Genomic DNA, 25478 nt, shown 5'->3' with positions numbered 1-25478 from the left:
GGCGGGGAAGAGGCGTTTTCGGGGCCTGCAGGAATCTTTTGGGTTTGGAGGAGGGGCGTGAGCACGCGGGTAGTCGGGCGGGAAGAGGCAAAATAGGACTAGGGCGCGCGGCGTTTTGGTTCCTGTTTGCAGAGACTAGCGGCGCGGGAACTGCTGTTGCACGAGGGGAAAGCGGGATTCCCAGGTCGATGCTAGGCCCCGACGAATTACCCCGTCTACACTGTCCACACTCGGGTCTCCCTCCCCGTACCCCACTCCCGCCCGGCTGCGGGGCGAGCTGCGGGTCGGTAAGTGCAGCCTGCCCACCAGCCCGGCCCTCACCGTGGAAACCCGCTATTTGTAACGGGCCAGAGCGCCCGTCAGGCGTGGCGCCCGCGGGGGGCGCAGCTGGCGTTCGGTACTGGCGGGACCCCGACAGACGCGGGCGGGTCCGCGGAGTTGTGGCGGTGAGCCGCAGAGTCTTGGAGAACTTGTCCATTTGCTTCCTACCTTGAGCCAGCAACGCCCGGGAAAGTCCAGGCTTCTCCACGGGGCTTTCTCTGTTATGAAGAGACCTTTTATTCTTTCGCTCTCTTTATCGCTGCGTTTTATCTAAAAACTCCTTGCAGTAGTATTACATTCATCCCAAATGAATGTAAGCATCAAAATACGTTTAGACACCCGCGTTCTGTTTTTCAGCTCCTTAAAAAGCCTGACGCATGTCAGGGTATGCGACAGTGATGAAAACATCAAAAACCTCGCCCTCCAATGTTACCGTTTTAGCGTATTCAGATTACAGTACTTCATTTGTGTCTGGTGTTCCTAAGGCCCCTGTAGTAAGCTTTGATGATTTCTTTTGTTAAGATCGTTTGGATTCCTGACAGTCCCGGGAAATCGGCAGGCTTGATTGTATCCAATTTTCACATCGTGACCCTTCAACTCTCCAGTCTTCCTCCATAACCCCAAACTCAACGTTGAAGGTTAAAGGTGTTGTACTTTACACATAAAGCTAAATCCACTATTAGCAGAATACACGTATATATGTATATATTTATAATGATAAATTTATGCTGATTCATTACATTGGAACTTGATTTCCCTCTTGAATAATTTGCAAAATAGATGTAATCAGCATCTTTTTTAAAATGGCTATGATTTCGTCTATCCTTTAACTTTTACTTGCCTAATTAGGAAGAAGGCTTCATGAAGCACCATTTACTGGTTGGGAGGATAGTTAAGAAATACTGTTAGAACATAGTGTCTGGGATTGTGGAGTTTAAGATCTCTTTAAGTGTTAATCCGGTTTTTCTAATATGGTTCCCACCATGAAGAGTGCATTGTAAGACTTGTTGAGACTTAAAACTTAACTCACATTTTGGTTCTATGGTACATGACATGGTTAGTGTTCAACCAAGAATCGATAAGCGTATTTGGGGTCTGGGAAACTTGGATTGTAGAGATTTAATCTGCCAGTCAGGATTTGCAACATTTAATTGAATCTGTCATTTAAAACCTGGGACATTTCACTAACACTAAAAGGCACATATAGGGATACTGTACTAATTAATGATGTTTTCTTTCAAACTAGTATTTTTATTGCAGCCATCATTTTCTGTGACGAGTGATGAACAGCAGTGCAAAGTAAGCCCTACCCAGGAACTCCTTCCTCCCAATTTTACCATCTTCTGACTGGACCCTAACTGGTAAAAGCTATTACCTTTGCTAGATGCCATTATTGGATGCTTTTATTTTCATTACCTCTTACAATTTACTTTTTAAGTGTACTGTTTAAATTACAGGAAAAGCCTGTCTTTTCATCATCCTTTCATACTCTAGTGTTTTCAGCCAAACTATATTATACCTATGCTCATTCATGGACTTGCCTACTTGATCCATACATTCAGTGGTTCCTGTTTTGTGTAATTGTATGATCATTTTGCACTCTAAGTGAATTCAGAGCTAGTATTACTTAGGTTTGGGATTTACTTTATTTTTTTTTAAAGATTTTATTTATTTTTAGAGAGTGGGGAAGGGAGGGAGAAAGAGAGGGAGAGAAATATCAACATGTGGTTGCCTCTGGAGCGCCCCCAACTGGGGATCTGACCGCAAGGCAACCCAGGCTGGTGTCCGGACTTCGAACCCTTTGGTTTGCAGGGGGGCACTTAATCCACTGAGCCACACCAGCCAGGTGGGATTTATTTTAGATAAGCTAATATAATTGAGAATCCACACTGGCTAGATGGTTATTTCAAATATTATAGCTATCATTTCCCGAATTCCCTACCCTGTGCTAGATCTTGTACTCGCAGTTTAATGCTTATTACAGTTCTGTGGGTGTGTTGTGGTTATCTGTTTTTATAGATGAGGAGGAAATTAAGAACATGTCTGAGGTCACATAGCAGAGTTGGGATTCAAACTCCTAAACCTATTTTCTGTTGTTTTTTATCTTTCATCAGGTTATGGAAGATCCACAACTAGCCCCACTGATTACTTCTTTCTGATTTCAGTCATTACATATAATTTCCCCCCCTAATTTTCAGAGAGTACCTTCTCAAAATTTTGGGATTACCTTGAAGTCATTCCAAATGAGTTAAAACACGGGACTTTATAGGTGCAGATAGAGGAAACGTGGAGCAATTATGATGTAAATATTTGTTATTGCTTTTAAGTTTCAGTTATCGGTTGAATGCCATATACAATACCCAGAAGGATGGTACTTCTGCCTCTTTCTGTTTTTTAAAACTTGGAATGTGTGAGGCTGCCTGAAAACTAATTTATAAATTAAATATGCTTCAGTCTTAGTGGTGATATGTGATAGTATTTTCCTATTCTATTCTCTTCCTACTCAGTTCCTGCAGTCAAGATCTAGAATGTAGATTATTGTGGTCAGCCAAGTTTACCATGCACAAAATGTCAGTTAAAACTTTTTTCTTGTTTATAAAATTAGTGAGGATTAAGATATATGTAGTTTTATATCTGGTCTTTTTCCTAACAAAATAAAATAAGAACATGTCACTAAATAGTCCTTTAAAAATGTTTTTTAAAGATGCTGTTACCCTCCATTCTATAGATTGTTTCTGTTTTCTTTTTTTCCCCTCTACAAAAACAATGATAATACTCTGGCACATAAATTTTTGTCTACATTTGTGATTGTTTTCTTAAGATTAATTTTGGAGAGTAAAAGAAGTGGATCATGTGGTATGAATGTTTCTTAAAGTACAATTTAAAAAGCATATACTTTTGAGGATTAGGTGCTGTTTTTTTGTATGTGAGCAGGTGGGAGGCCTTGCTGCCCTCGCTAACATCTTCTCTCTGAGTTGCTTCTACCTGCAGTAACTGTGGTTACTCAATTTCTTGAGAAAGGGAGGAACGAAAACCTTAGGAATTCTCTGAAGGAGAAGATGCAAGTAGTAGAATTTACTAAATTATTAAGGGGTTCAGTTATTGAAACCCAGTCTAAACATTATAATATGGATTCCACATGATGATACCTTTTCCATTTGATTAAACATTTTAATAAATCTTTCTTTGTAACCTATGAAAAATAATTCTATTGTACATAGAATTTTTTTTATTACATCTGTTATTACATGCAGTTGTAGGGAGATCAATATACCTTCTACTTTGTTGTTAAATGAAGAATTCTGTGTAACAAATGTGCATTTAGCAGTTTTTCCCCCAAAGTTCTTGACTTTTTGGTAAAATATTTTATATTAGCTGTATTTGAGTTAATATCGCAATGTTAAATATCTCAACACATTTTTTAAAGGTTTGGTTATCTTTTGGGGTTTCAGTCATTCAATTTTTTTGCCCAGTTTTGATAATTATAAAATTACAGGATGTAGTTAGCTCCAGAAAGTGGAGATGCAAACTGTAGACGGTAGTACTTGGAGCGAATTATTAATTAGTATTGCCACACATTAATAGAACAATTTAGATATGGTTTAGTTGAGCATCGTTTCTCAGATTTTGTCCCAACTGTCTTTTTGAAAGTTTTGTTACCTGCCATGATAACAGCACAAATAAGTGCATGTTTGAGATATATAAAAAAATTAAAAAATAAAGGCATACGTAAGCCTTAAAACATTATATTTTTGAAAATTTAAAATTGGGCTTTTGTAGAGTTATAACGAAGGAAAAGTATTACTTAACCCTAACATTATTGTTTTGAAGCTGTCAAAGACAGGTGCAATAGGTGATGTTGAATTTTTCTTTCACTTGATTTTGTAAATGAAATAATTTGGAATGTACTAGGTGAGCTTATTTAAATGAGATCTGAGAAGTCTGTTAATTTTAATACTGTGCTCTTACAGGATAGCCATTTATGAGTAAGATTTACATGTAAGTGGGTTTTATATATAAAGGGGGACAGGTGATACTACTATATTCTCTTTCTACTTAAGTCAACAGGGTCTAGAAAAAATAGGAATGGAGATTAGCAGAATTTATGTTCTGTTTCTAGGTCTTCTACTAGGTATGGTCTTTATATCTTTATTTTTGTGCCTCAAATTCATTTTCTCAAATAGATGAAAATACCTACCTACCGTAAGTTATGATTTTGAAATTTGGGTTATAAATGCAGTTGTAAAAGTATTTTGCAAAAAGCTGAAAGTTTTATAAGTAAAAGTTTTTAAGTTTTATTTTCAGCAAACCCTTGTGTTTAGTTCTGTGTTTATATAGCTGTACCTGCTCAGATTATAGGATTAATATCTGAAATTCATCCTTGTTTATTTAATTTTCTGTCTAGCCTTGACCTTTTCAATTCACAACTAATCTTTCTTACTGTTTTTTCCCTGGTCCTAGAAGTATCAACAGTATTATCTCCTAGTATTTAATACATTCAGGTAGAAAATAGCATTTGTGTTATATGGTTGCTTGTAATTTAGGGGTATATACTGTACCCAGAGTGATTTATAGTACAAAACATTTTGCAAACAACTAAATTGTTATTGTGGTTTTTATTCTTGATACTTCACCTAAACAATTTTTAACTGTTCAAAGTATACTTTGTCCTGATTTCAGTTTACTTACTGTCATCACGTTACTACACCTCTGGAAATTATACTAAGGCCATTTGCCAGTACTGTGGTTTTTAAATTTTAGTGCAGGAAATAGGTAACTCACTAAATGAGCTCACCTAAGAGCCATGGATTGGGTGTAATTTTTGAGGTAAAAAAAATAGCACTTTGGAATCTTAGGTTATATAAGTATAGTTATTTCAGTCTAGATGTCACTAAGCTGTGGCTTTGTGGAATTATGCTTGGAGGTTTTAACATACCTTTATTTTAATTAAATTCATATTTTGATGTTATTTTCTTTTAGGTCTATCTTTTAAGCATACAGTTGGATTTGATTTATTCAGTGTGAGAGGATCTTTTAACAGGTGAGTTGATCTATGTTCATTATGATTGTTAACATTTTTAACTGTATCCTTTTCTCTTGCTGCTTCTAAGATTCTTTCCTTCTGTTTAATCTTAGGTAATGTAATTATGATGTGCCTTGGTGTGTTCCTCCTTGGGTCCAGCTTCTTTGGGATTCTCTGAGCATCCTGGACTTCCTGGAAGTCTATTTCCTTTGCCAGATTAGGGAACTTCTCCTTCATTACTTGTTCAAGTAAATTTTCGATTTTTTGTTCTTCCTCTTCTCCTTCTGGCACCCCTATATTTCGGATGTTGGAACGTTTTAAAGATGTCCTGGAGGTTCCTAAGCCTCTCCTCATTTTTTTGAATTCTTGTTTCTTCATTCTTTTGTGGTTGGATATTTCTTTCTTCCTTCTGGTCCACACTGTTGATTTGAGCCCCAGTTTCCTTCCCACCACTATTGGTTCCCTGTACATTTTCCTTTGTTTCTCTTAGCATAGCTTTCATTTTTTTCTCTAATTTGCGACCAAATTCAACCAATTCTGTGAGCATCTTGATAACCAGTGTTTTGAACTGTGCATCCGATAGGTTGGCTATCTCTTCCTCACTTAGTTGTATTTTTTCTGGAGCTTTGATCTGTTCTTTTATTTGGGCCATTTTTTTTTGTCTTGGCACGCGGGTTACATATATGGGCAGAGCTTTAGGTGTTCCCCGGGGCAGGGTAACGCTGATTGCTGCACTGGGACGCTGTACGTGGGGGAGGGGCCGAGAGGGAGCAATGGCGCTTGCTCCACTCTCTGCTGGATTTCAGTCACTCCCTCTGCTACCCACAATCAAACCGGGCCCCTCTGGTGCTGATTCCTGAGTGGGTGGGCTTGTGCACGCTCTCGGCCCCTGTGGGTCTCTCCAACAAACCCTCCTGTGAGGCTGGGAGTTTCTCCCACTGCTGCCTCAACCCCTACGGGTGTTTTCAATTAGAGGTTTGAGGCTTTATTTCCCCACGCTGCAGCCCTGGGTTGGGCGGTCTGTTTCTCTCCCCCGACGTTCCTCCTGGTTTACCTATGCGAGAATGTGGGGCCACGGGGTCTGTCAGCCACCACCTTGTGGGTCTGCCAGCTGCAGCCTGGCCTGCCCCATTCCACAATCCGCCACCTCGCTGGGCCCGCAAGTCCTCTCCACCCTGGCTGCCCGTCTCAGCCCTTCCTTCCAGTCTGGATGCATGTTTCTTCTTTATTTCCTTGGTCGTCGGACTTCCATACAGTTTGATTTTCTGTCAGTTCTGGTTGTTTTTTTGTTTTTAAATTGTTGTTTTCTTTCTTTTGGTTGTGTGAAGAGGCGCAGTGTGTCTACCTACGCCTCCATCTTGGCCGGAAGCCTGTCTTCAGCTTTTATTGAAGTAAAATTCATAGTTTTTTGGTGTATAGTTCTATGAGTTTTGACAAACATATGGTCACATCACATCACCATTACTGTACTTTGCTGTGTATAATGTGCACCCACATTTTTGGCCCAAACTTTTAGGAAAAATATCTTTCGTTTTAATTTTTAATTCAATTTTTTATTTATTTATATTTAGAAACAAGACTGATTATCGTATTCTACGGTATTATTTTGCACACTGATATCATTATTGCTTTCTAGTAACTAGAGTTACACTTCTAGTGCATAAGCATAAATAAAAGAGTTAAAAACATATAGATACTGTATTAGTATTACCCATGTATAACGTGCATCCTTATTTTTCCCTCAAAAATTTGGGCAAAAAACACGCATTATAGACAGCAAGATATGTTATATAGTGTGTCTGGCTTCTTTCACTTAGCATACCATATTTGACATTGTCTTAGTCTATTTGGGTTACTCCAAAAAAATAGCATAAACTGGGTGACATAAACAACAGAGATTTATTTCTCTGGAGGCTGGGAAGTCCAAGATCAAGGCAATAGCAGATTTGGTGGTTGTCTGGTGAGGACATATTTTCTGTTTCATGGATGACCATCTTTTTACTGTAACCTCCCATGGTAGAAAGGGCAAGGTAGTTCTGTTGACGGGGGGATTCTCTTTTATACGAGTTCATAGCTCTTTCATGAGAGTTCCACCCTCATGACCTATCATGCCCAAAAGACCCCATCTCTTAATACCATCACATTGGGCATTAGGATTTCAACATATAAATTTGGAGGGGGGGACACAGTCTATAGCAACATTCCTCCATGTTAGTGCATCTACTAGTAGTTTATTCATTTCAGTTATGGATAGTATTTCATTGTAGTGCTGTAGTATGATTTGTTTTTTCATTCACCAGGTGAAAGAGATGTGGGTTGTTTCCAAGTTTGGTGATTATGAGTAAAGCTGCTATAAACATTTATATACAAGTTTTAAATGAGTGTAAATTTTTATTTTTCTTGAGTAAATACCTAATAATATGATTACTGACCTCTATGGTATAGGTATATCTTTAACTTTCTCAGAAAATGCTAATCTGTTTTTCTAAGCAACTGCAAAATTGTTTTGCTAAATTGTTTTCCAAAGTGGTTCTGCCATTTTCCATTCCCACTAGTAAACATGAGAATTCCAGTACTTGGTATTGTCAGTTACTTTTTATTTTAGCTATGATAATAGATGCGTAATTCACGTTGTGCTTTGAATTTTGCATTTCCCTAATGTCTAACCACATTGAGCATCTTTTACTGTGTTTACTTACCATCTGCATATCTTTGGTGAAATATCTATTTAAATCTTTTGCTCATTTTATTTATTTATTTAGTTTAAAGATTTTATTTATTTATTTTTAGGGAGAGGGAAAGGGACCTGGCCCACACCCTGGGCATGTGCCCTGACCAAGTATTGAACTGGCGAACTTTTGGTTTGCAGGCCAGTGCTCAGTTCACTGAGCCATACCATCCAGGACTCTTTTGTTCATTTTAAAATTAGTTTGTTTTCTTAATTGAGTTTCAGAATTCTTTATGTATTCTGGATACAAATCTTTTGTCCGTTATGTGTTTATTGCAGCCTGCCTTGACTTTTGTGTGTATGTGTGCTTGTTTTTATACTCTTTAGAAAAAATTTTTTTAACTTACTGATTTGAGAGAGGGAGAGGGAGAAGAGAAAGAGAGAGAAAGGAAGGGAGAAAGGAAGAGCAAGAGAAACAGAGACATCAATTTGTTGCTTCCTGTGTGTACCCTGACCCAGGATCTGGATGGACCTGCATGCAGCCTTGCTGCATGGGGGACAATACTCTAATCAACTGAGCCACTGGGCCAGAGCCCTAAACAGCACTTTAGCACTATGTAGGGGGGCCATATTAAACAGGGAAATCATCAATAAAAATGCACAAAAGTACAAACAATGTAATACTCAATAGATGAAATAAACACTTGGATCTGGCTAACTCATTTATCAGGTGATGTAGGGTTTTTTTGCAGATTCCTTGGCATTTTCTTCACAAACGTTCATGTCATCTACAAGTGGGGTAATTTTATTTTTTCTTTTTATTCCCCTCTAAAACATATAACACAAATTTACCCTCTTGGCAGTTTTTAAGTATACATTACAGTATTGTAAAACAGATCTCTGGAACTTACTTATCTTGCACAAATGAAATTCGGCGTTCATTGAACAGCTTCTTTCTTCCTTCTCTCAGCCTCTGGCAACTACAGTTCTACTTTATATTTTTATGAGTTTGAGTACTTTAGATACCTCATGTCAGTGGAATCATGCAGTATTTTTGTGATCAGCTTATTTCACTTGCCATAATGTCTTTAAGTTTCATCCATGTTGCAGCATATGACAGGATTTCTTTTTTTTTTTAAGGCTGAATAATATTATGTGTATATAGCACATTTTATTCACCCAGTCATCTGTTGATGGGCATTTAGATTGCTCCCACATCTTGTCTGTTGTGAATAATTCTGCGGTGAACATGGGTGTGCAAACATCTTTTCGAGATTCTCTTCTCAGTTTTATTGGATATATACCCAGAAGTGGGATTGCGGAGAACCAAGATGGCGGCGTAGGTAGACACACTGCGCCTCCTCGCACAACCAGAACTGACAGAGAATCGAACAGCAAGGGGGACCAACACCAAGAAAATAGAAAATAACCATTCATCCAGACTGGTAGGAGGGGCGGAGACGGGCACCAGGGTGGAGAGGACTCGCGTGGCTGTGGCGGGACTGAGACTGGCGGAGTGTGGGACAAATGGCGCAGGCAGTCCGAGCACTAGCAGACCCTGCGGCCCCACATTTGCACAGATAAACCCAGAGGGCCGGACTCAGAGTGGCAGAGATCGGGACAGGCAGAGCAGCGGGTAGCACCCCGCGGCCCCACATTCGTGCACAGATAAACCGGGACGAACGGCGGGGAGCGAAGCAGATCGCGTAACCCAGGACTCCAGCACGGGAGAAATAAAGCCTCAAACCTCTGATTGAAAACGCCCGTGGGCGTTGGGGCGGCAGCAGGAGAGACTCCCAGCCTCACAGGAGAGGTTGTTGGAGAGACCCACAGGGGCCTAGAGTGTGCACAGGCCCACTTACTCGGGAACCAGCACCAGAGTGGCCCAGTTTGATTGTGGGTAGCGGAGTGAAAGATTGAAATCCGGAGGAGAGTGAGGCGGGCGCCATTGCTCCCACTCGGCCCCTCCCCCACGTACAGCGTCACAGCGCAGCAACCAGCATTACCCCACCCCTGGGAACACCTAAGGCTCCGCCCCTTAAAGTAACAGACGCGCCAAGACAAAAAAAAAAAAAAAAATGGCCCAAATGACAGAACACTTCAAAGCTCCAGAAAAAATACAACTAAGCGACGAAGAGATAGCCAACCTATCCGATGCACAGTTCAAAGCACTGGTTATCAATATGCTCACAGACTTGGTTGAATCTATTCGAAAAACAGATGAAAAAATGAAGCCTATGCTAAGAGAAACAAAGGAAAATGTACAGGGAACCAATAGTGATGCGAAGGAAACTGGGACTCAAATCAATGGTGTGGACCAGAAGGAAGAAACAAACATCCAACCAGAAAAGAATGAAGAAACAAGAACTTGGAAAAATGAGGAGAGGCTTAGGAACCTCCCGGACGCCTTGAAACGTTCCAACATCCGAATTATAGGGGTGCCAGAAGGAGAAGAGGAAGAACAAAAAATTGAAAACTTATTTGAACAAATAATGAAGGAGAACTTCCCTAATCTGGCAAAGGAAATAGACTTCCAGGAAGTCCAGGAAGCTCAGAGAGTCCCAAAGAAGCTGGACCCAAGGAGGAACACGCCAAGGCACATCATAATTACATTACCCAAGATTAAACGCAAGGATCTACATCCAAGATTACTGTATCCAGCAAAGCTATCACTTAGAATGGAAGGGAAGATAAAGTGCTTTTCAGATAAGGTCAAGTTAAAGAAGTTCATCATCACCAAGCCCTTATTATATGAAATGTTAAAGGGAGTTACCTAAGAAAAAGAAGATCAAAAATAGGAACAGTAAAAATGACAGCAAACTCACAGTTATTAACGGCCACACATAAAACAAAAACGAGAGCAAACTAGGCAAACAACTAGAACATGAGGGTTGTCATTAAGGGAGTGGGAGGGGGTGAGGGGGGGAAGGTACAGAGAATAAGTAGCATAGATGATAGGTGGAAAATAGACAGGGGGAGGGTAAAAATAGTGTAGGAAATGTAGAAGCCAAAGAACTTATAAGTATGACCTATGGACATGAACTATAGGGGGGGAATGTGGGAGGGAGGGGATTGGGCAGGATGGAGTGGAGTGGGGGGGGAAATGGGACAACTGTAATAGCATAATCAATAAATATATTAAAAAAAAAAAAAAAAAAAAAAAAAAAAAAAAAAAAGAAGTGGGATTGCTGGGTTATATGATAGTTCTGTTTTTCATTTTTGGGGGAATCTTCATAGTAGCTGCACCATTTTACAATTCCCACCAACAGTGTTCAAGAGTTCCACAATGATACCTCATTGTGGTTTTGATTTGCATTTCTTTTTTGGTTAATGATTGTCTTTTTATACTTTTGGACATTTGTATATCTTTGTTGGAGAGATGGCTATTCTATTCCTTTGCCAATTTTTAAATTTTTTTTGGAGGGGAGTTATTGAGTTGAGTTCTTCATATATTCTGGATATTTACCACTTATCAGAAATATGGTTGCAAATATTTCCTCCCTTTCAGTTGGTTACTTTTTCACTCTTGTTTCCTTTGCTTTAGAGTTCTTAAGTTTGATATAGCCCTATTTGTTTTGTTACCTGTGCTTTTGTCACCTGTACTTTTGTCATGTCCAAGAAATCACTGACCATTGCAATATTATGAATTTTTCTTCTACATTTTCTTCTAGGAGTTTTATAGTTTCAGGTTTTAACATTTAGATCTTTAATCCATTTTGAGTTAAATTTTGAATATGGTATAAGGTAAGGGTCCATTCCTGCATGTGGAGATTGAGTTTTTCCAGTACTTTTTGTTGAAGAGACTATCCTTTCCCCAGTGTGTAATCTTGGTACTCTTGTTGAAAATCGTTTGACCTTATATATGAAGGTTTATTTTTGGACTTTATTCTGTTCCATTGGTTTATGTGTCTTAATGCTATTTTTTTGTATTTTAATTAGTATACTTTTATTTTTCTGTTTTATTGCATTGACACAGTCCTCCAGTACAATGTTGAAATGTTGAGAGTAGACATTTTTGCCTTACTCCTGATGTTAGGGGGAAAGCATTTTGTCTTTTATACCTTTAAACTTTTTTTTTTTTTTTTTTTTTTATTATTTCTAATTTTTTTTAATTTTATTGTTATTCAAGTACAGTTGTATGCCTTTTCTCCCCATCCCTCCACCCCACCCGAACTGAACTCACCTCCCTCCCCCACCTCCACCCTCCCCCTTGGTTTTGTCCATGTGTCCTCCATAGTAGTTCCTCTATATACCTTTAAACTTTAAACATAAATATTCTTGTGCTATTTTGTTCATTGCTATCAGCAGAAATGAAAAGGTAGAACACATGAAAGTTAGTAAGAAAATCTCCTCCTAACATTAAACACCAGTACAAAGAAATCAGTGGAATGTAGAAGATCAAAGAAAATAAAATTTTATATGTATCATTTAAAATATCAAACTTTAAAGAATAGTTTTGAGAAATAGCAACCCTCTGCCCCCATCCTTTGTCCCCTTTCCCCAGAGGCAATCACTTTCAACTTTTGTAGCTGATCTTTTTTTTGTATTTACTTCTATAGCTCTGGAAGCAATGCAAATATTGATACTTGATATTTCAGTATTCAGGCATTAGTCTATTGACTTTCACTACAGAGATGAGGATTAACCTCTTTTTCCCTTATCTTTCTTACCCCTCCCACCTTCACCCTCATACATATTTGTCAATCTTGTTAGTTTATCTCTGTATAGCTATGTTAAAAGTTTTTGCCAGATTCAGAGTGTATATTATGACTGTACATGTTATTTACAATTAAGTCATGTAGTATACAAATACTACTTTTCTTTCCTGTTAAATATTTTGTTTTCTTTTGAGTTCTTCTCTTTTTTTCTCTTGCTTTTCTGTATTTTTTCTTTAGTACAATTCCTAACTCCTCCAGTTAGTTAAGTCTCTGTTGTACATTGAGCTACATCAATGTTCCAGCTAACAGGTATAAGCCAAGAATGAGAAAGACATGAAATCCTGGGTCTTACACAATTTCATCTGAAAAAATAATTTCTCCTGAGGCCTTCTGGACTGTTTGCCTTTACATCCTGCAAATACCCTTCACTGTGATGTTTTGCCTCTCTTTTGTTGCCTCTCTAAGGTTGGGAATATCATGCCTTCTTCCTCTTTCTTGTTTTATTCCTCTGTTAGAACACATCCTACATTACAAAATTGTTTTGTACAAATCTGATCTGAAAATGTTTTTATTTCATCATCATTCTTGATTGATACTTTCCTGAGTAGAGATTTATAGGTTGGAAATAATTTTCACTCAGACATTTGAAGGAATTGCTCATTTACTTTATAGCTTCCATTGAGAAATCTAAAGCCATTTTTATTCCTGATATTCTGAATGTGACCTATTTGTTGTTTGTTTTCCCTTTTTGGAAGCTTGCAGAATCTTCCTGTTTTCTAAAATTTTATAAATGTATGCTTTGTTATATGTCTATTTTTATTTATTTGTATGTCCTTTAAATCTGGAAGCTTTTGTCTTTGTTACAAATTTTCCTAAATGTGTTTCTCTGATTATTGCCCCTTCGATCCCCTTTATTCCATTGATTTCTTTGTACTGATGCTTTGCTTTTTGAAGAGATTTTATTATTTTCCATCATTGTACTGTTTTTCATTTCTGTGATTGTGTTTTAAATTTCTAAGAGTTGTTTTTTTGTCTTATGAATATTCCTTGTTACAGCATTCTTCCATGAATGTGATGTCTTTGCTGTCTGAGGATATTAATGATAGCTTTTTTGAAGTTTTTGTCTCTCTTCATGGTCACTTCATTGCATTTTTTTCTCTTTGATGTGATTTCTTTTTAGAGGCTTTTCTCAGATATCTTGTCATAATTAAGAGTGGGAAACTGGAAGGAAAGCTCGTTGGAACTCTTGAGTCTGTTGATGTGGTCTCAGAAAGACCATTTAATTAGAGAACATCTCTTGTTAGTGCATATTTCTAGGTCTCAGTGGTAGGATTATCTGGAGAAAGATTTTTTAGTCTCCTTCTAGGAGAGTGTAGGCCTAGTCACTGTTATTTCTTGGAGTTTTGTGGAGGAAGAGAGTAGCATGTGTTTACCATTTAGTGTTTAAGAATTAATTTGTTCTAGTTTCAGTGTAGTACCTTTAACCCTGCTCTGGTGTCCCCGAATCTAAAAAGCCTCTGATTTAGAAGATAGAATTAGCAGTCTCACTGATGTGGGATGAGGATGCCACAGTCTTAATTAATGTCTTAAAGAATCTCCTAATCAGTCATGTTTTTAGAGTGCCCTTTACTTCCAAACATACATGGTATTTACCTTTTGTGGGTTCTGGGTTTTAAATCAGCCACCCTTAATCCCAGCTTAGAATTCAGCTTTTGGGTGTCTGGTTTCTAGCTTTCAAAATTTGTTGCCATTTTTTCCTCTCCCATTTTCTTTGTTCTTAAGAGTTTTGCTTTTCTTTAAATTTATTTTTATTTTATTTTAGAGTGTGGGAGGGAGAAAGAGAGGAGGAAAAACATCTTTCATGTCAGATTGAAACATCGACCAGTTGCCTTCTTCAAGTGCCCTGACTGGGGACAAAGCCCACAACCCAGGCACAAGCTGACTGGGAATCAAGCCAGTGACCCTTCAGTCTGCGGGATGACACCCAACCGACTGAGCCGCACTGACCAGGGCTGTTCTAAGAGTTTTATGGACTTTAAAAAATCTGTTCTTTGTGGAGGGATCTGTTCTCTGTTCTCTTTCAGGAGGGTTTATAAAGATATGTGTTTTACCCTTAAATATATAATTTTATATTTTTTCTATAAATTTCTAAACCTACTCAGAATCTCTGTCTTCCTTGATAAAACAGGAATACCCAAACTTCCCTCTGAATTCTTTTTGTTTTTTCTACATTTTTACTGTCTCAAATTTTATATCCAGCTTGCTGATCTTAAGATTTTTTCCCCTTCTGTCCTTAATGTTTTGCCATTTGCCATACTATGTTTACTTGTAGATTTTTAAAAATACTGCTTAGTAGTATTGGGGTTTTCCAGCCTGGAGAATTATATCTTTCTTGACTTTCAGGAAAATTTCAATATTATTTTTTATTTATTTTCACTTTTATTTATTTCTGCCCCCAATTTTATTGAGAAATAATTGACATACAGGGTCTGGCAGAAGTGAGGCCTGCTTGAGTGTGGTTGATAGGATAATAATATAATATGGGTATAATAATTTATAGTTTTAATTTGAACATTTCACCTAAAATGTCTTGTGGTGTGCTTGAGTGTAACAGTGTTATATTACAGAATTACATGCTTATGATTTTGTAATAAAAGATTTTGTAATAAAAAAAGGGGCATTATTTGTGCCAGGCCCTGTACATCACTGTATAAGTGATGATTTGAAATGATTATCACAATAGGTTTAGTGAACATCCATCATCTTATATAGATACAATAAAAAGAGAAGAAAAAATAATTGTCTTTGTGATGAATACTCTTCAGAAAGTTAAGAGAGTAGATCCTAACATACGTAGCAGTGTTATCTATATTCATCATGATGTATATTATTACATCCTTAGTATTTAACTGGAAATTTATACTTTTTGACCACCTTCAACCATTATTAGTTTTTTTTATTATTATTGATTTTTGAGGGAGGGGGAGAGAGAAAGAGAAACAATGATTTGTTGTTCTACTTATTCACACATTCATTGGTTGATTCTTGTATGTGCCCTAATCTGGGATCAAACCTGCAACCTTGGTATTTTGGGACAATGCTCTATCCAACTGAGCTACTTATACATAGCCAGGGCCCAACCAGTTATCTTTTAAAAACACATTTCCTCCCCATCTTCTAGTTTTTCCTTCTGAAACTGTGATTATCTTCCCCTGCATAGCTTTTTAAAATCTTATTTTCTTAATTTTTTAAAATCTTTATACTCTGTTCTAATTTCAAGTGTGTAAGTTCTCTCTTCATATGTTTTTATTCTATTGTTTATCCCATCTCTTACACTTCTAATTTCAGAGACTTTCCCATTTCTAAGATTTCCAATTGATTCTTTTCATAAATGCCTGTTACTGTTTAATTACCTTTTTAAAAGGATATTAGTCCCATTTTTAAAGTATATTTATAGTATGCTCAGAGGTTTTTAAAAACCATTTAAGATTTTTTATTTAACATTTTTTTTTTAAAGATGAAAATTCTCCTGTTTATTTTGTCTACTAGTGTGGCTCATGGCAGTAATTTTCCTCGAGTATATTATCATTTTAGTTTGAGAGCTCATGTTGAATAGGAGTTTTTCCCATGTGTTTTGCTCTTGTGTAGTTTTCGAGTTGCTTTCAGCCTGATCCTCTGGCTGGCATAGGGCTAGGTCAGCTGTTTCATTAGGGATTTGAGCTTTTACTTGATGTGAATAGCCTACTTCTGGACCATACTATGTATATTGCACATGTTATTTACTGACCCACAAAGATCTTATTCTTTTTTATTGAGTGTAGCTATATACTAAATGTTTTATTTCCTGTATATCCTTCTAAAAGTCCTTTATGTATATACAGGGAAATAAGAATATTTTCCTTTTTTTTGTACACAAAAGTTAGTACACTGTTTTTGTTTCCTTATTTAGCAATAAGTTAGGAAATATTTCCATTTAAATCAGAAACCTAGTATAGAGATTGTTGGTTTCTTTGTTATAGAGACATGTAGATTTGACTTGATGTGGTTTATTTTCATTGTAATGGCCAGGGACTTTTCCTACCTTTGAATTTTTACATTGTTTTTCATATATCATTAAAAATATATCTATACTCTCAATAATTTTCTTCAATATAAAGATTTACCAGCTCAGTAATTACAATGACCTTCATTCCTTTAAAATGTTATTCATGTAATTCTCACAACTATACTACCTTAAATTTTAACCATGTGTTAAATTAATAATGTGACCACTTGTTTACGGTGACAGTAAGTGAAAAATAATTGGTACCATGGTTGTACTCTGAACCACTGGATTATTTACTGTTCTCCTAGCTCTTTTAATTTTTTTACATGATAAAGAATTTTCACTTTTAACTAATAACATGTAACAAGTTCTTAAGTTGTCATCTAGTAATTTTGGTAAAAGCAGCCCAAACAATTCTATTGATTGTTCTAACCCTTAGCCAGAAAGTATTATTTTAAGGCTTCCTGTTGCTTAATACAGGTTACAAGTAACTATTTACTACTTTTTCATAGATAAAACCCCTGACCTTCAAGAAAGCTTTAGGGGGGAAAAGGTTTTAACCTCCTTTCTTTCATCAAAAAAAAAACCCAACACACTTTTTTTTTACTACACTTAAGAAAGAAAAAGTCAGTACTAAATATATGTGTTGCTTGAGCTAAAAGACATAGGAAACCAAGACAATGTATATACTGATTAAATTTCTAAAAAATATGAAGTAAAAACTGAAGCCTTTGGATTAAGTTTTAAGTTTCTACAAAGAAGCAACATTTGCTATTCTTCATAAAGTGAGGGGACTTACCATATACAGAAATAATTTAATGCCTTTTTACAAGAAATAGCTTAAGCTTTGCTAATGGTTCATATTCTATGTAGGCATCTAAAATGCCAATCCATGGAACCAAGTACTCCTTCTCTTAGCTATTTATGTGGTAGTTTTAATGGACTTCTGGCTGAAATTGCAGGCAAGACCAAAGGTTATCCAGGACTTCATCCTTGTTCTGCCAGAAAGTCTGGAGGATTGTCTTCCGGTTATCCTCCTCTACCTCAGTGCTGCCACTGCCATGGTATCCTAGAACCCCAGCTACCTTGGCCTTGAAGTCTTTCTCCCTCTGCAGGCAGTACTGTTTACTTTCAGCCTGAACTGCTTTGACCTGCTTCAGCCTCTGGTCTCTTGTGGGCCTGGGATACTTTCTGGGTAGCCTGCTTCTCTGCCTATAGCAGCAGCTGCTGGATTCCTTGTGACTTGCCATAGAGCTGGTGATTCTGAGGCTTAAGGTGAGCGGCCTAAATGGGCTGGATTTATCCCTTAGGTCATCTGACTTAGCTGCCTAATATCTGTGTCTGGGCTGGTCCCTGCTCTCTGTCCTCTCCCATCTCCTTTAATTTTCATACTGGCCCATGAAAGTAAGTACTATATAGACAAGGAAGCAAGCTAAAGTGGATAAGTTTCTCATGGTTATTTGCTTTTGTTTATATCACTCCAAACCTCATTTTTAAAATTCTGCGTTACCTATACTCTACCTTGATTGGTAACAGGAGACTGAAAAACCAAACTATCAAACTCTTGCACTCATGAAAATAGGTCAGTGATTCTTTTTGCAGCTTCATCTTATAACCGTTACTGCTTCTTGTCTTAGCTCCCAGGGCTATTTCTGAGCAGTAGATGTTATAAGTTCTCCCCTGAACAACCAGTTCCAAGTCCTGTCTTCAAATCCTATGCACCTGTTCCAAATGGTGAGTTTCTTCTGGGCATATTACAACTTTCACAAATTCTCACTCTTAGATATCTTTGGCTATAGAAGGAAAAAATATACTTATGTGAACATAGCATTAATTTGTCTTTACTTTTTATCATACTGAGAAAATCAGAAGTATATTTACCTGATAGGACTATTGAAATTATTTAGCTAAAGTAGATGCTTTATATCAGGTCAGAATTTATTGTTGTTTGTTATAACTTTAGTCTTAGATCACATATTTAAGTGCTATATGGTCAAATACAATGCTATGTTTTAATAGAGTATGCATTGTAGTTATGAAAATAACCTTAGTGAATATTGCTTCTTTTTTTCTATTGCCTGAATAATTAGGAGGCTGCTTTTATTAGACTTTAGAAGATTTCTGAGACAAATTCAGATACTGTTTCTTAACCAAATTTTAAATGATTTAAAATCTGGTTATCAATATAATAATTACTATTTGTTACGTGTCTTTCATAGATCTGACATGCTTTACAAATGTTAACATGTAGTCTTCAAAACAACCCTGTAAGATAGATGATGGTATTGACATTTTACAAATGAAAAAACTGGGTTAGAGATTTAAGAAATTTATATTAGGTCAGAGAACTTATAATTTGATGAGTTACCTTTCAACACTTTTGCTTTTCTCATTATATCATCTGCTTGCTTGTGGTATTTGAAATTTGGATATGTAGAAAGTGAAAGGCTTTTAAATTCTGAAGTGAGAAAAATCAAAAGGGTGTGGTTATGCCTGTTCTGTGCATCGTACAGAATTATGGAGACTATATTTAAGTGTACTGAATTATAATTCTTTTGTTTTTTTGTTTCTAGGTAACAGATACATAATTTTTATTTAAAAGAAATGAGTGTAACTAGTATCGCAGTAAGAGTTGAAACCTGGCTTTTAGCTACATGGCATGTAAAAGTACCACCATTGTGGCTGGAAGCTTGTATTCGCTGGATCCAAGAAGAAAATGATAATGTTAATTTGAGCCAGGCACAAATAAATAAACAAGTTTTTGAGCAATGGCTCCTTACCGATCTGAAAGATTTGGAGCATCCTCTTTTACCTGATGGCATTTTAGAAGTTCCAAAAGGAGAACTGAATGGATTTTTTGCTCTGCAGATTAATTCATTGGTTGATGTAAGTCAACCTGCATATTCCCAGATACAAAAGTTGAGAGGAAAGAATACTATGAATGAGCTAATTACAGCTGAAACACAAGTAACCCAAAAGCCTTGGGAAGCAAAGCCTTCACGAATGTTGATGCTACAGCTAACTGATGGAATTGTACAAGTGCAGGGAATGGAATATCAGCCTATTCCAGCTCTTCATAGTAATCTTCCTCCAGGTACAAAAATTTTGATTTATGGAATCATTTCTTTCCGCCTTGGTGTTCTCTTACTGAAACCAGAAAATGTGAAGGTGTTGGGAGGAGAAGTAGATGCTCTTTTAGAGGAATATGCTCAAGAAAAAGTACTTGGAAGATTAATTGGGGAACCTGATCCTATAGTTTCAATCATACCAAATAATTCTAACCAAAGCATTCCCAGAAATACAGATGATCTAGATCTTGTCTTAGGACCTTCTGATGCAGAACTCTTGGCAAGTCTTGATGAAAATGATGAGCTTGCAGCAATTAATGCCACCTTCTTGGAAGGAAGATGCTTTAGCACAGGTAGTTCCTCAAATACTATTCCCAGAAGACAGTCAAGTTTTGAACCAGGACTTGTTATTTCTCCAAGACCAAAGGAGAAACCACCAAATCAGTCTGTGCATTTCACTGATGGGGAATTAGATGATTTTTCATTGGCGGAGGCCTTGCTTTTAGAAGAAGCTGCCCAGGAAGAAAAAATGGAGACTAAAGAATTGCAGCCATTGACTTTGAACAGAATCACAGATGAAAATATAGTGAGATCTTCACATGAGCCTAATGCTCTGAATAATTTTTCTTTGATTTGCAAAAATAGTAACAATTGGAATGAAAAAAATTTATCTGAACAAATGTCTAATGAAGACAAATCTTTTAGTTTATCTCCTACAGACCACAACAGTAGTGTTTTTTCAGTTCATGATAATACACCCCTGTACCATGACTTTACAAATAAAGAAAAGAACTCAGAGACAGGTGATAAAGTAAAACAAACCATCAGCAGTTCAGATATACATTCCTTAAGTAATACAATTTTAAATGAAGAACTGGTTAATTATGTACCAAAAAGGAATTCACAAATGTCTAATGAAAATGATCACCATTTTCAGCATTGTTCTTCAAGATCATCAGAGGACAGCACTAATCTTTCTGTCACCATGGATTTGTATTCTCCCCCCTTTATCTATTTGTCTGTTCTAATGGCCAGCAAACCAAAGAAAATTGTAACAGTAAAAGTCAAAGCCTTTATTGTAACCTTAACTGGAAATCTATCAAGTTCTGGTGGCATTTGGAGTATAGCAGCAAAGATTTCTGACGGTACTGCATATCTAGATGTAGACTTTGTAGATGAAATACTCACTAGTTTGATAGGGTTTTCAGTACCGGAGATGAAAAAGTTAAAAAAAGATCCTGTTCAGTACCAAACATTTCTGGAAGGTTTGCAGAAATGTCAGCGAGATCTAATAGATTTGTGCTGTCTAATGACTATTTCGTTTAGTCCCTCCTTGTCTAAAGCAATGGTACTGGCATTAGAAGACGTTAATGTGGAACACCTTGAGAACCTAAAGAAGCGATTGAATAAATAATTTACTAAAATAGTACTAGAAAACAATGAAATATTTAGAATTTATCCTTTTATTTTTGAAACTTTCTTTTTGTAAAAGGGACGAAGTTTCATGACTTTTGTTTAAAAGTGTTTAATCATGTTTGTGTGTTTAGGTTTTCTTAATAAATTTTTTAATAGAAACTATTAAAAAAGAACTTGGTGACTCACTGTTATTGAGAAATTTGTTATTCACTTATTTTTGTGATTTTAATTTTTTTTAATTTAAATTAAATTTATTTTAAATGGATGCTCTGTAATTTTATCCTTCCTTTTTTTAAAAAAGATTTTATTTATTTATTTCTAGAGAGAGAGGGAGGGAGAGAAACATCAATGTGTGGTTCCTCTTACATATCCCAACTGGGGATCTGGCCTGCAACCCAGGTGCATGCCCCAACTGGGAATCAAACCAGCAACTCTTTGGTTTGCAGGCCAGCGCTCAATCCACTGAGCCAGGGCTATCCGTCCATATTTCTATCTGGAGTTTAAGAATTTGTGGCTTCTCAGTATCTCAAATACTTATACAAGGTATTATCATTAAAAAGGTTTTTTGTCAATCTGATCATTTATTTTATATTCTTTTGTTGAGTTGTCTTCCTTGATGATGTTCTTAAATATTTCTCAAACATTAGGATGGACAATAGGACACCAAATTTTTAGAATAATCTCTAATAGTAAAAGACAGATGATTATTCCATTAATAAATTTAATAAGTTTGGTATTTTTCTTTGTATATTTGTGAATTCATGCTGTTAGTATTCATTGTAGCTTTGAGATTCAGGGCAGCAGACCCACAGTGCATTTAAAAGAGTCAATATAAATCAACTTGAAATATGTATTTGACATTATTACTTTTCCATGATGGCCTGGTTCTTCACGTCACTTTTATGGGACCTCAATACTAATGAAATGAAACAGCTATATAAACCCTAATAATTAATAAACTAGAAGGCTGATGTTTTCATTAGGTTATGTTTCCAAGAAATAGAAGTTGACAGATTGTCCTTGGTGATTTCACCTGTGAACATTGGTAAATGTTATCAGACTATTCAAGAGCTTTAACTTAAAAATTTTTTTTTTTAACATTTAACTCTGAATGAAGATAGGGGAGGTATGGGTGGAAGGTGGAAGGAGGATGGGAAAATGTATAGAGCGTTTCTGTTTTGGCTTTATCCTTGGGGTTGCAAACTTTCAGAAGGGAGGACAAGTTCTTGATTCTTGTCTTTCTTTGATGGAGCAGAAATGTAGCTGAGGGAATCAAGAAGCTACCATGCCAAAACAAAACACAATTCTTTCCTCTGTAATTCCAGAGAGTTAAGAAATCTATTAAAATGCCTTTTCATCTTAATATGAATTACAATAATTAGACTCAATTTTTAATCCTTAATAAGGTTGTTCACTGGTGGTGACCCAGTACTAATAAATGGAGCATTCGATCATCTGGGAGAGGACAAGTCTGAGCCAGTGTCACAGGATGAACTTTGGGTTTTGAAGTGGTATTGTTAGGGCATGATCTTGGACAATTGCCTCATTTGAGCCAAAACTGATTTCTCACTGGTAAAGTGGGGGTGATGATTTATAGCCTATGGTTTCTATGAGGCTCAAATGAAAGAGTACGTAACGGTCTTGCACAGTTGATAAGCACTTTCCCTTCTGGCACCAAATTTTGGTGTATTCTCCCATTGAAGTAATCTAAATTAGGATGGTAGGCTGTCTGCATGCCTCTTACAGTTTTGCTGTATGTGTATGTTTGGCTAGGTCATTTAAGAGGGTAGAAGAATTTTAACAGGTCAAAGTTTAAAGTTAAAATTCATAAAAACAGGTATATAATATAGGTCTAAATGGTGTTCAGGCAGAGTACAGGTAGTGTATTGAATTATGTTTCCTTTTCTGTGAGTTCTGTGTCCCAACACGAGTCACTGAAAAGAGAATGTTTCTGAAGCCAAGTTTAAGTGGAATCTCTAATTCCCTTTTCAAAGTCTCAAACTTCCACTGGATTCTGTTTAGTGGTGTGCTAGTAAATGCTTAACAGCTGGGTTTTATCTGTATTTATATATCTATATTTCAGTATACATACATGTTTATGAATTTTACTGATATAAAGAATGAAACAATTTATAAATTATAATAAAGTATAAAATACTTTATTGTAAATTAAATATAGCCATTTGATCCTCCCAGAGTGCTAATTTCTGCCAAATTCTGGTATCTGCAGCCAAACTATGGTTGCAACTCAACTATGATTTGACAATATTTGTGCTATTTGTATGTACTCTGTTCCTTGTCGGGGTGCTTTTCTATGCTGTTCCCTCTGTTTGCTTCAGATTTAAATTTACGAGTCATTTTCTCAAAGAAACTTTCTCTGCCTCATTGCATTAGGTTAGATCCTCACTGTTACTTATTTTCTTAATTTTCTATAGTTTTCCACAGTATCATAATTATAATTTTTAAATTTTAGTGGAAAATTTCAAACTTAGACAAAAGTAGAGAGAATAGTATAATAAATCCCTGCATTTCTCTCACCCAGTTTTAACAATTATTAACTCCAACTCAGTTTTATTTGAACTACATACCATCCCTTAATTACCTTGAGGGAAATCTCAGACATCATATACTTAGTCACTAATATTTTGCTGTCATGATTATCATTTAACAGTTGTGAACTCTATTGTTCAGTGACTGTCTGGATTGCCAGGATGTAAATTCCATAAGCTCAAGGATTTGACTGTCATATTCATTGCTGCATTCCTGGGACTTGGGTCAGTGCTGTGAATATAATGATAGACACCGTGAATGAATGGAATGTTACTAGACTACTGGAGAAGACAGGAATATGTATTTAGTGTGTTTAGAGGTCTGCATGGCATTTGTCATGTTTTTTACACAGAATCTTTGTTAACAATATGGACTAGAATTAAGAACAGTTAAGTGGATCCACTTGTTGACTAATTGTATTCAAATGGATTAACGGGATTGTGGTTTTTAGTAGTGTGACAGGGCTCTTCTCACAGTCAGCACTTGCTCCACAATTTTTTTTTTTCCCAAGTATGGGAGGGATTTTTCAAATACTGGTTGCTGGATTAGAATCCAGGAATGATTTTGACAGCCTAGGGTGATAAAAACCAATGTGATAAAAAAAATTAACATCTTCAAAATTTTATTTTTCAATTACAATTTACATTTGTATTATTTTATATTAGTTTCAGATGTACTGCATAGTGGTCAGACAATCATACACTGCACAGAGTGCCCTTCCCCCCACCCCAGGCTTTTCTGGTACTCACGTGGCACTATATCTAGTTATTGCAGTAGTAGTATATGCCCTATGCTGCCTTTTACATTCCTGTGACTTTTTTAAAAGAGATTTTATTTACTTTTAGAAAGGGTGAAAGGGAGGGAGAAAGAGAAACATCAGTGTATGAAAGATACATGAATCAGTTGCCTTGCTCCCAACTAGGGACCTGGACTGCAACCCAGACATGTGCCCCGATGGAGAACTGAATTGGCGATCTTTCGTTTCACAGGCCAGGGTTCAATCCACTGAGCCACACCAGCCAGGGCTCCTGTGACTATTTTATTATTACCAATTTGTACTTAATCCCTTCATCTTTTTCACCCAGTCCCTCAACCTTCCCTCCCCTCTGACAACCATTAGTCTATTCTCTATTTATGAGTCTGTTTCTATTTTTTTTGTTCATTTATTTTCTTTAGATTTCACATATAAGTGAAATCGTGGTATTTGTCTTTCTCTGAGTTACTTCACTTAGCATAATACTCTAGGTTTATCTATGCTGTCACAAGTGGTAAGATTGTATTTTTTATGGCTAGTAATATTCCATTGTATATGTGTACCACAGCTCTTTGATCCACTCATCTGTTGATGGAAACTTGGGCTGTTTCCATATGTTAGCTATTGTGAGTACTATTGCAGTGAACAAAGGAGTGCATATGTTCTTTTGAGTTAGTGTTTTGGTTTTCTTTGGATATATATCCAGAAGTGGAATTGCTAGGTCAAGTGGCAGTTCCATTTTTAATTTTTTTGAGGATCCTCATACTGTTTTCCATAGTGGATACACCAATCTGCATTCCCACCAATAATGCACAAGAGTTCCCTATTCTACACGTCCTTGCCAGCACTTTTTTGTGGATTTATTTACGATAGCCATTCTGGCAGGCGTGAGGTGATATTGTGGTTTTAATTTGCATCTCTGATGATTAGTGATGTTGAGCATCTTGTCATCTGTCTATTGGCCATCTGTATGTC

At 36.6% G+C, this 25478-nt stretch overlaps 1 protein-coding gene and 1 pseudogene across 12 annotated transcripts; one reads left to right on the top strand and one right to left on the bottom strand.

Annotated features, from left to right (window-relative positions):
- Positions 1–6: 6 nt before the first annotated feature.
- On the top strand, positions 7–21375 carry RMI1 (RecQ mediated genome instability 1). Of its 12 annotated transcripts, none has more exons than XM_053923477.2 (6): positions 7–287; positions 1582–1620; positions 2520–2623; positions 5302–5362; positions 18353–18449; positions 19289–21375. In XM_053923477.2, exon 6 carries the CDS (start codon positions 19320–19322, stop codon positions 21195–21197), a length of 1878 nt encoding a protein of 625 aa, XP_053779452.1. In that variant the 5' UTR covers positions 7–287; positions 1582–1620; positions 2520–2623; positions 5302–5362; positions 18353–18449; positions 19289–19319; the 3' UTR covers positions 21198–21375. The 12 variants fall into 12 exon arrangements, with proteins under 12 accessions (XP_053779452.1, XP_045051035.1, XP_045051036.1 ...); XM_045195100.3 differs by adding an exon at positions 844–966 and having other exon boundaries at positions 1582–2623; XM_045195101.3 differs by having other exon boundaries at positions 7–966; positions 1582–1682.
- LOC112304408 (V-type proton ATPase subunit G 1 pseudogene) lies at positions 17630–18323 on the bottom strand (annotated as a pseudogene).
- Positions 21376–25478: the final 4103 nt, after the last annotated feature.

The sequence above is a fragment of the Desmodus rotundus genome, chromosome 1 (genome assembly GCF_022682495.2).
Source record: "Desmodus rotundus isolate HL8 chromosome 1, HLdesRot8A.1, whole genome shotgun sequence".
NCBI lineage: Eukaryota > Metazoa > Chordata > Mammalia > Chiroptera > Phyllostomidae > Desmodus > Desmodus rotundus.
This window is presented reverse-complemented; position numbering and strand designations above follow the sequence as displayed.